At 39.4% G+C, this 12,094-nt stretch overlaps 1 protein-coding gene across 1 annotated transcript in view; it reads right to left on the minus strand.

Moving 5' to 3' along the window:
- The window catches only part of CHST9 (carbohydrate sulfotransferase 9), a 200,467-nt gene that overhangs the window by 115,095 nt on the left and 73,278 nt on the right, over nucleotides 1-12,094 (minus strand). Inside the window, 1 exon segment of the mRNA XM_024739383.1 lies at nucleotides 11,406-11,444. Coding sequence (XP_024595151.1) covers nucleotides 11,406-11,444 — 39 coding nt within the window.

Genomic DNA, 12,094 nt, shown 5'->3' on the forward strand with positions numbered 1-12,094 from the left:
CACTTCAAATGTACCATCTAGGATGCTCGTACCTTTCTCCTGTGTGTTCCCATTTCTCTGGTTTTCTCTTGTCCTCCCCTTAACAATTCCTTCCCACCATTCTCAGGGACTTCTTTCCTCAGGAAACTCACAGGGCCATTTTCTGTGTGTGATGAGTTCACAAGGCCACTTGTTCCTTCATTTGTTGAACCAATATTTAATTATTTCAGGCCCTGCGGGAGGCCCCAGGAACAAAACAGAACCATACAAGCAACTTCTGTATTTGTTTTCAATACATTTTCCCATTTCATTCAAAACCTAGCTCAGAAACCAAGCAAACAGAACGTAGAACCTGCAAAGACCTCAATCTCTGGACAGACATTCCAGAACGGGACATGTTGCTGATATAAACTCACTCAGTAAGGCCCCAGTGCCATGACAGTGCCAGGTAGATGCAGAGCATTCAATAATGCAGAGCTTGTTAAATACATTTAGTAGATTATCCAACAAATACATATTCAACACTTACTAGGCACCAGATGATAAAGCTTTGCTGATAAAAATGAGATCTAAGTTCCTGGCCCTCAGGGATATCAGAGCCTAGAGCATCTCTGTCCAACAGAACTTCCAGTGGTGATGAAAATGCTCAGCTCTGCTCTGTCCACTGCAGTAGCCCCTGGCCACATGTAGCTACTGAACACCTGCTATGCAGCTAGGACAACTTAGGAACTGAATTCTAAATTTTAATTAATTTAAATTTTCATTTAAAACCAAACCAGTATAAAACACTTTTCTATTAAACACACCTTGTTGTTTTGGTGGGACTACATTTTTCTTTAACTGTTGTACCACGTACTCTATTAATCTTCATGGCATGTCTGGCAAATGCATAATCTGTAGTATCTCATTTATCATCTTTTATACTGATTACAGGTTGAAATGATAATATTTTTAATATACTGGGTTAAAGAGCATATCATTAAATTAATCTCATCTATTTCTCTTTACTTTTTAAACTGTGGCTACTCAAAATTTTCAATTTACATCTGGGGTTTGAATTGTATTTCTACGGGATATGGTTAATCTAGAAGAAAGCAAGAGAGAGGGAACAAAACCAAAGCAAGCAAACAACTATAAGGAAGCAAGTAACTATAAAATCTAGAGAATCTTACAAATATAATGATTCTTTCTGCCTAAGTTAAAACCTTACAGGATACCATATGATCCAGCAATTTAACTTTTGGGTATATACTCAAAAGAATTGACAGCAGAGTCTCAAAGAGATACTTGCACCCCCCATGTTCACAGCAGCATTATTATTCATAATAGCCAAAAGGTGGAAGCAACCCGAGTGCCTATTGATGGATGAACGGATAAACAAATTTCACTATACACGTACAACTAATATTATTCAGCCTTAAAAGGCAATGAAATCCTGACACATGCTACAGCATAGATGAACCTTGAGGGCATTATACCGAGTGAAATAAACCAGTCACAAAAAGACAAATATGGCATAATTCCATTTATATGAGGTACCTAGAGTAGTCAAGTTCATACAGACAGAAAGTAGAAGGGTGGTTGCCAGATGTTGGGGGAAGGGAATAAAGGGGAGTTGTTTAACAGGTACAGAGTTTGGGTTTTGCAACATGGAAAGAGCTGTGTGGGTAGGTGGTGGTGATGCTGGCACAACAAGGTGAATGTCCTCAATGCCACTGAACCGCACACTTAAAAATGGTTAAGATGGTAACATTTGTTATGTGTATTTATTGCAATTAAAAAAAATTTTTTTAAACCTTATAGGGAAAGTAGCTATATTACTCCAGTAAGATTGAGTGTATTTCTAGGTATTATGGGGTCAATGAAAAAGATCAAATTTAACATAGTTCATATTTGCTTATCTATCTATTCCCACATGAATAGTTTTAAATGGCAGGGAAGTCAGATTAGGTGCAAAAATAGACAAAGAAAACGAGAAAAATGCATTAGATAAAGTCAGGTTTGAATGTGGCGTTTTGTCTGAAATTATCAATGAAATAGAAAGCTGTGTTTTCAGAGAAGGCTTGGGTGGAATTGCATTTCAGGGATATTTTTGAGGAGGAAAGGACCACATTTGACAGAGAAATACAGATTGTTTCTGTGCAGTAAGAAATGTGTTACAGATTTACAGTCATGCTAATAACTCCATGGTGAAGATGTATAAGCAAAGACAGGCAAACAAAGATAGATTCAAGAGACATTCTGTGAGGACTCAAACGAGGTAAAGATGTTCAAACAAAGGCATGGGCTGTGGTCAGGATCATCGTCTATAAGTGGTTCAGGAAGCCAAGACACTGATGGTCACGTGGAACACAGATTAAATATGCTTTCTCGAATCAGTAATGTAGTCATTTGTGTAGTAATCCCTCAGTATGAACGTGTGATCAGTTTACTCAGCTGTTTCTGAGGGCTCTGGTCTTCCCCTTCCTGGCTCTCTCTACTTCAGCCAAGGCTCTGCCCCGTTGAGAGTTCCTCCAACTGCCACTGAAGTCATAACCTCACTTCTGGGGTGAGCAGTCTGCAGGTGTTTCTTATTTCCTCCTAGTCTCCTGGCTTCTCTCCTGTCGTACAAATCATCTTATCGGGGATTTTCAGTGAGATAATAGGATAATTTATACAATTGATTACTGTATTGCTCAGCTCAAATGACTACGTTCCCTTTAGAAGGTTTTCAGTGACACAGTGTACAAGTATATCATTTACAGTTGATTAAAATGTCTGTGATCATTTCTATGAAAAAAAAAAAAAAGTTGGGCGTCTGTTCCTTCGGTTAGAAATACAAGTTCATTGTTTTCTCTGTGGGAAAATCAGGTATGACTTAAGACTCCTTTCACAAGAAAGCCACAGGATCACCTATATTCTATTTCTGTGGGTATTTTTAATCCTTTGTTAGCAGAAGTACAACTTTTAACTAATCAAAATATGCATTGACCTAGAACGCTCGGGAATGGAGCAAATCAGGTCAGACAAAAGTGTAGTTACTATTATATTGACTGATATACACAACTCGGATGCCCTTTGGTGCAACTTCCAAAATAAATTCAAACTAGTGTGAGCCTAAATTTGTTGAGAACTGCTTTCGCTTATACTGCCTTAATAAGGTCTATCATATACCTCCTGAAAGTCCATTTTTATTTGAGTTATTTTCCATTTTAATTGGGAATTCCTTGTGGCTTTCTTATAGAATATTTAAGATGAAAGACTGAAGTAATTTTTGGCTAACAAAATTACAAAACCTTATTTTATCTTGTGGATAAAAGGAACACATATATGTTGTTCAAGAATCAACCCAGATAAAAGTTCTTCTTTTTCAGTTTTACAATGAGCCACGATGCTTTAAGGTAAAGTCTATTGTGATGCAGCTAAAAAGAATATTTCTCCTCTACCACCTAAAGAATGTTTCAGGCCTCAATTCTGTGCAAATACATCCTGTTCTATGCACCATAACAGCAATCCAAATTAAACACGCGGAGGGAATTTCCGGGAGACGTTTTCATACCTGCACTTGGACCATGTGGGGTGACCTGGCAATTGTCTCCCACATTAGCTATTTATCATTTTAGATTTGTTTACTTTGCATACACATACTGTTTTAAATGCAGCGTTACACAATGAAATTTAAGCGAGTTTTGAATAATGTGGCACAGCTGGGCTGCTTATTCATTCTCTATCATAAATTCGACTAGCTGGAAAATGAAGTTTGTTTAAAAATAAACTCTTCAGGACTCCTTTTAATGAACAGCCCGTGTGTCTGTCTTCCATTTTGTGGATGGAAAAATGCATCTAAGATAACTTATTTCACTCGCTGACAAATACTGTTCTGAAACCACAAACCCGGAGAAGATTGGTTATTTTTTAAAATAGATTTCATTAACATAGTTCAGAGAGTCAATGCTTCAGGAAAGCTGTTTAAAAAAGCAAACACCTGGGGCTTCCCTGGTGGCGCAGTGGTTGAGAGTCTGCCTGCCGATGCAGGGGACACGGGTTCGTGCCCCGGTCCGGGAAGATCCCACATGCCGCGGAGTGGCTGGGCCCATGAGCCATGGCCACTGGGCCTGCGCGTCCGGAGCCTGTGCTCCGCAACGGGAGAGGCCAAAACAGTGAGAGGCCCGCGTACCGCAAAAAACAAAAACAAAAACAAAAACGCAAACACCCCAGAGATGGATTGCCTGGGAGGCCAAAGCAGAAGACTGGTAGTTTAGAACCAGAGCATGGATAAAGACGAGACATCGTTTATACCAACATGGACCATTTGGGTATAGAATGTGAGGAATGAACATTTTACTTATTTTTTCATCAAAGCCCTGGGGCCCGTGTAGGACTGGATGTGAATCACAGGTCTGGGTTCCAGTCTCAACTCTGTTGTTTTTAGCTAACCAAGTGACCTTGGCCAAGTCACATATACTAGGCAGTGGGAAATGCTGAGGCTTTGCTGTCACTCAGACGGAGACCCAGTGCTGTGCTTGTCAGTGTTTAACAACTGGCTCTCCAGGAACAAGCAAACAAATCAACCAACTCTGGTTTGTAACGTTTGTCAATTTCTGTGGTGTAAATGCTCCCACCATGGCCAGTTGAAGTTACCTACATGACCTCACTGAGCACAGAGCTGGGAAGAGAAAAGCACAAACAGTTCACTCCAGACATCTCCCCAGACAACACAGCCTCAATGCCACTGCCTCAGTGCCATTTCTGGCTCCACCAGTTAACATATGGGGTCAAAGGCAAGTTATTTAACTTCTCTACATCTCAGTTTTCTAATTTTTAAAATGTTGACCATAAATAAAGTTTACAAGGCCATTTTGAGGCTAAAATGGAAGGCACTGAGCACAGAGCCTGAAATAGCAGGTCTCAGTACACATCGATTCCCTGACATAATGATTCTGTCTCTCCTTCCTCCTTTTCACAGGCAAACTCTTCAAAAGAACCAGTTCGTATTTGTTCTTATTTGTTCTCTACTCCCTCACTCAACCCATCGCTATCTGGATTTCATTAATAGAACTCTTAAAAAGTAATTTCTTTGTGGTGACCAGCAGATTTTTTTCCCCCAACTCCAATGGACGTTTCTTAGGTGCTTATTTTATTTGATTGCCCTGTGGCATTTGACATGCTCGACCACTTCCTTCTTCTTCTTTCTGTCTTTTTTCTTCTCTTGGATTCACAGACACAGAATCCTGCTGATTCTCACAAGACAACCTAGATCTTTCCTAGGCTGTAGCTTCTGGTTCCTCTTACTGTGTTCTTTGTTCACGTTAGGGATTTTCCAAGGACTCATCCCTGCCTCTTTTCTCACACCCCCGTGTCCCTTTGGGCAGCTCGTTCATAACCAGGGCTTCAACTCTTATCCAGGTACCAACTTGAAAGGCAAGCCTGCATCTCAGACCTCTCTCTGGAGCTCCAGGCTTGTAATGCCTGCTGCTTATTTAACATTCTTGACATTTCTGCCTTTATATCTCATAGGTCACACTACAGTCAACAAAGATATAACTCAATTTATCATTTTCCCCACCAGACCTGTCCCTCCTCCTGTGTTCCCTACACAGGATGCACTATTCATCTTATATCTTAGGCTGGAAACCTAGGAGTCATCCTTCTCTACCTCCCATAGCCAATCAAACAGGCCAATTCTATCTTGTAAATATATCTGCATTCATTTTCTTAGCTTCCTAGATAATGACACTGTCTTAGTAAAGACCCCTGAGACCTTCATCCTATCATTCTTTGATAATTAAAGTGATATACCACCTGATTTCCCTGCCTCCAGTCAATTCCCCTTCCAATCCACACTTCCTCTGGAGGAATTTTATAAAATGCAAATAGATCATATAATTCCTTGCCCTTCATTAGCTCCCCACACCTACGGCATAAAGGTCAAACTCCACGGAAGGGCAAAATGGCCCTTGTTAATTCTGGCTCATGCTTATTTTTCTGGCCACATCTCTTGCCTCTTGCCTATTTATGACTATACTCCATCCAGTCTTACTTAACCACAAACCTTTCCCTCAATAGGCCATGCTTCTTCTTGTCTTTACCTCTCTGGAAAGCCAGCCCTTCCCCTTTTCCATCTAGTGAATTCCAATTCTTTCTTCAAGGATCAAGTCAAGTCTCCCCTCTTCCACGAACCCTTCTTTGAAATCCTCAGGAAACCTAGTACATGATTCTCTAGAAGGCACTCTTCACACTGGGTTATCATCTGTATGCATTTGTTTTTCTCCCCCAGAAAGTGAATGAACATTAATGCCATATCTTATTCACCACTGCATCTCCGGTATCAAGCACAAAGCCTGGACTGCAAAAATGTTTAGCAAATTGAATGCATCAACTTCTAAATGCCTCCTCAGATTCCTTTTCTGTCCTCTTTGTGGTGCTAAATGAGATGGAATCAAGACAAGAGTTTTTTTTTTTTAATTGAGATATAATTGACATGTAACATTATATTAATTTTAAGTGTACAACATGATTCAATATTTGTATATATCACAAAATGATCATCACAGTAAGTCTAGTTAACATCTGTCACTGCACATGGTTACAAGCTTTCTTTTTTTCTTGTGATGAGAACTTTTAAGATCTACTTTCTTAGCAACCTTCAAATACGCTATATAGTATTATTAAGTGACAAGAGATTTGTAAGCTATGAACAAGTTAGGATGGTATGCATTTTCAACCTTGATTCTAACTGGAATAATGATTTTCAAAGTGAGAATAAAACATGTAGAATGTTAAAAAATCCAAGAAATGATAGACTTTTCAAGAATGATAGTTTACTTAAGCGTACTTGTTGCAACACAACCTGCCTGCTAACTTCATGTTTCTTGTTGGTCACCAGTAATGAAGACAATGACAAATTAGGTCTTCTCATGTTTATTTTTGAGGGTTTTCTGAGGTATCAGAACTGTGGCAAAAAGCATTACAAAATAGTAATAGCACAGATGAAAATCACGCTAGATATGCATCCACGTGAAAATTTGCGTTCAATAAATGAGTAACATGTAAGAAAATGAACACGCTATTCCCGCACAGATGGAAGGATTTATTCAGTATCTAACTTTTTAAAAACCTGAATGACTGCATGTTCAATGTGTGTTTAAAAGTTTTAAAATGGAGGTACTATTTCTGTTTTAGAACATTTCACAGAAGTGAAAAGCCCAGTCAAAGAGTAAGTAGCAAGATCTAAACTTGCAAAGCAGATGTTCGACCATTTGCTGAATTTCCAATAATAAATTCCACCTTTTAAGTTGAGAAAAAAATAGCATTGTTCTTTACCGGTTAGTTTTTGCAAATTATGCAAATGAAAAAAAACATCTTGAACTTTAGGGATGTTCTAATGTCATAAATGAAAAGAAGGCAAATTCATTTTGAAACCCTCACTGTCATCTATACTGATGACTCCATTCTCTGGTCCACTAGGGCTATTCTTTACTCAATACTTAACTGGACTTGAAAGTGTTCTCCTTTTTGGAAAAATTGGAACAATATATATTTAACAGATGGCGTCTGTATAGCCTACCCTAGTAAGCCTTCTAATTTATCTTTTTCTGAATAATAATTTATGGAGCACCTTTCTCTGCGAGAATTTTTTGTATTTTTTGCTGTGTTGCTTTTTTGTGTGTGTGGTACGCAGGCCTCTCACTGTTGTGGCCTCTCCCGTTGCGGAGCACAGGCTCCGGACGCGCAAGCCAAGCAGCCATGGCTCACGGGCCCAGCCGCTCCGCGGCATGTGGGATCTTCCCGGACCGGGGCACGAACCCGTGTCCCCTGCATCGGCAGGCGGACTCTCAACCACTGCGCCACCAGGGAAGCCCTGTGTTGCTTTTTATTTTTATTTTTATTATTATTATTTTTTTTCTGTACGCGGGCCTCTCACTGTTGTGGCCTCTCCCGTTGCGGAGCACAGGCTCCGGACGTGCAGGCTCAGCGGCCATGGCTCATGGGCCCAGCCACTCCGCAGCATGTGGGATCTTCCCGGACTGGGGCACGAACCTGTGTCCCCTGCATCGGCAGGCGGACTCCCAACCACTGTGCCACCAGGGAAGCCCCCTGTGTTGCTTTTTAAAGAGCAAGAATTCCTTGACCTCAAAAGGGATTTTTCTAATAAGATAAAAACACTTCAAACTCAATAAAGGTTTTAGGCAGGTATCTATGGAATATAGCTGTTTCTTTTTTCTTTTCTTTTTCTATTTTTCTGGTGAGGACATTGGGTCCTTAAAATAATCAAGGGCGAATAGGTAATTGAGGATATTAGTAACACGACTCCTCATATTTGTCTGTTTACCATTACACCACCCCATATTTTAAATATTCTTTACCAACCCAAATAGCCAAATTTAGCTTTGATGTTGCTGGCCATGTTTTATGAATCTGACACGGGTTTCCAAATCCAATGTCAGGAGGCATATGCTTTGAATTATTTTTCAAAAATGACTAAGCTTACCATAGCTTTTCAAAAATGATATCAGGTTATACATATTCTCTTGTGACTCATTCCTGGCTTATCGAAAACAGCATCATACTTGAAATGACAGCTGGGGCTGCAATCAGGGTGCAAACAACAACTTCTTCCCCCAAAGAAGCTAAATATCCTATAGAAGAATTTCAGTTCATAGTCTTAGCCCTATTAGTTATATGCTCTGCTAAGCAACTCAGTCTAAACTGATTTAGCTAAGTTTTGGAACATGATTCATTCAGTTATATAATGTGAGCCATTTAGAAGGCTTTATTTTTTATTTTTTTATTTTTTTATTTTTTTGTGGTACGCGGGCCTCTCACTGCTGTGGCCTCTCCTGTTGCGAAGCACAGGCTCCGGACGCGCAGGCCCAGCGGCCGTGGCTCACGGGCCCAGCCACTCCGCGGCATGTGGGATCCTCCCGGACCGGGGCACGAACCCGTGTCCCCTGCATCGGCAGGCGGACTCTCAACCACAGCGCCACCAGGGAAGCTCTAAGAAGGCTTTATTTTGTGTTGATCCGTACACACACAGTAGAACCATTTCAATAAAGTAATAATGGTAAGTAGAATCATAGACATGAAATTGGAAAGAACTTTAGGAATGATCCAACCAAACTCTTCATGAATCTCTTATCAACATCCCTTGCAGGTGATGGCCCAACCTTTGTACAGTTTTACTCACACAATCTCATTCTCTCCAGTCCTGGAGAGGTTTCCTTGTTAGAAAGTTATTTATTTTTCTGAGTAAAAACTTACCTCTGTAACTTTCATCTTAGTGCAAGATTCTTTATTTTTCTGAGTAAAAACTTACCTCTGTAACTTTCATCTTAGTGCAAGATTCTTAGTGCAACTTTACCTACCCAAAAAGTGAGGGTCCTGGAAGTCCCTATTTTAATGGGGAATTTTTTTTTTTTGTCTACAGTATTTTTCTTCTAAATTCTTTCTCCCATACTGGGAGATAGACCCAATATAAGCAAAAGGGTGTGGAGTGTATTGTCTAATACAACAGGCAGGACATAGAATCTGAGCAGAATGAACAACAAATGATATAAAGAAGTCCAGGCAGGAAGTGAGAAGCAGGGATGCCCATGGTGTTCTTGGTATCTCAGGCACATGCTTTATAAAGAGGCAGACATTCATTCTAGCACCACAAACTGAACATGGTGATACTTAGGACCACAGTGGCAAAGGTTATGTCTCAATTTTGAAAACTCAGACTATCTTTACAAATGTAGATTTCCCCAGGGCAGGATTTGTGTTCTTTGAAATGAGGAGTCAAAAACATTTCCCCAATAATTTGAGCTCTGTCCATTAGTTCTCCTTGACTTCACTTTCTCATAGAAAGTTTCTTTCACTTTCTCATAGAAATGGGACACATTGACAAGCTGTGAATCAGCTGGGGAAAATTAGCTCCATTAATAAAGGGAGTTTCCTCAGAACCCTGGTGATTAGTGTCTCCTGTTGCCTTAAAAAGATTTTCCAACTGTTGAAAAATATTTTATTAAGCAAGAAACCTAATACAGTGTCAAATGGACTAGCACTCTGATTTAAAAAGAAAGCTTAGGAATGGGGGACACTGGGAAGAATAAGGAATGAAGAAATCTGAGTTCATTTCCTGCCTCTCTCTCTAGTCCTTTGTGTCACCTTGGTCACACAGCATATCAGAATCTATGAGCATGGAGGGAACTTAAAGAGGCATTTGGTTTAACACTTTGGCCAATTTAGCTTTCTTCCCAACTATAAAGTTTCTTTAAGCCCATACCTACAGGATCATAGCAATAGCGTTTCAGAAACAGTATAAATAATTTTCCCCCAAGGAGCAATAATAGAGGAAAGTACATCTGTGAGGACACCAGATACTTGCTTCCCTTCACATTTTTTTTGGTATTCGTGATCAGGTTTTAAAAGAGCCACAAGGAGAATGCAAACAATAACATCTAAGAGGGAAATCATGCAGGTAGTAAGTTGCCCAGTTGTCTGAGATGAAGGCTAAGGTTGGGAAGGAGAAAAGAGACAGGGGCTTAGGCTGTTTATACATTTTTTGATTAACACAGATTTTGGTCTTCTGTTGACTTCACTGTTTGGAAACACACATAATGCATTGTTACCAGACTAAAAAAATGAAAAAAGATGGTGTTTGGGAGTAATGTGTCTTTATGTTGGGCGCTCTCACATATCAAAATAGTGGGTTGGTGAAGACTTCGGAAGGGTGGTGGGCATAGGTGTATATGCCAAATTTGAATTCTCTACAAATATTGACAAGTTTAGGGCATTGGGAGCTGGAAGATTGCCCTTATGCATAGATTTAATTGGTAAATTTGTCTTACCTTATGACTTTAAGCCAAAAGCCAAGTGATGAAAATATGGAAATGTAAAGACTCATTTTTGTATTAGATAGCAAATATTGACCCCTACTATGTGCAATGGCATTGCGCCAAAGCATCACTCACTTCTGAATATATATTAGGATTTAGAAGTGGAATGTTTTTTAAAATTTCTCCAAAATGTAAAGATTCTTCTTGGTTAAGTAGTTGACACTGTCCTGAAAAACATTAGCTACATAAATGGGTTTAGGAAAAATAATCGAGATTCATACGTATTTGGGAAGATGAAATAGTTGTCAACGATTACAACCTTCATATTTTGAAATCGGTGCTTGCAACACTTACCTTTTAAATGGATAATCATGGAAAAATTAAATAACAGGCCATCTCATTTTTGTTTGAATAGAAAGATAGGATGAAAAGGACATGACTGATGTGGAAGTGAAAAAGCTAAATGCATTCACTTATTTTAATTAATTTAAAATCAGTCAAGTCTAGGATTATAAACTATTACAGTTTTAGGTGAGTTTTTGAATACTACATTGCAAATAGATTTTTTTTTTCAAGGTGGAAGTAAAAACATGACATAAAGCTGAGGCCAATTAGTCAACATCTTACCTGAAGCTGCTCTTTGTTCTCTTTTCTGCTCCACTCTCCCTGAAATAAGAAGTGGCAGGTCAGTTGCAATGTGCAGCCATGAGAATATGATGCAACTAAGACGAAAGCCCAGTTTATGGTAATTTCCAGACACAGTCACTAGGTCAGCCGTGTCCAACATTCTTCTAGAGATGACTGGGCACAGAGGAAAGGGGTGAAAAATATTCTCAAATCAGTTTACGAAAGTCAAAAATTAATGAGTATGCATTAAACATGCTTCTGGGTTTAAAAAATCTTGTTAGTAAGAGCCATTTACTCAACAATAAACCTACAAGGTGCAAATCCCCATAGAACAAACTGTTCTACATGGGGGTAGACACCTGACTAAGATAAGACCATGGCCTCTTACAACCTACTTGGGAAGGTAAAGGACAGACAATATAACATGAAATGAGATGTGCCCCCAAAGGGTATAAATGTTTAAATACATAAGAGGATGAAACGATTATTTTAAGAAATAAAAGGGTGCCCATGAAGTTACGGAGAAAGTAGTATTAGATTTGGACCTTGAGAGATACATGTGATTTGGGGAATTTGAAAAGGGGAAAGGATTGATACTTGGCAAAAGAAACAGTAATGGGCTATTCAGGACAAGGCTATTTGAGCAAGAAGGGTCATGTTTAGGGCTTGCTTTAAAAACCTGAATGAGA

Source organism: Neophocaena asiaeorientalis, unplaced genomic scaffold (genome assembly GCF_003031525.2).
Source record: "Neophocaena asiaeorientalis asiaeorientalis breed wild unplaced genomic scaffold, Neophocaena_asiaeorientalis_V1.1 scaffold42, whole genome shotgun sequence".
Taxonomy (NCBI): Eukaryota; Metazoa; Chordata; class Mammalia; order Artiodactyla; family Phocoenidae; genus Neophocaena; species Neophocaena asiaeorientalis.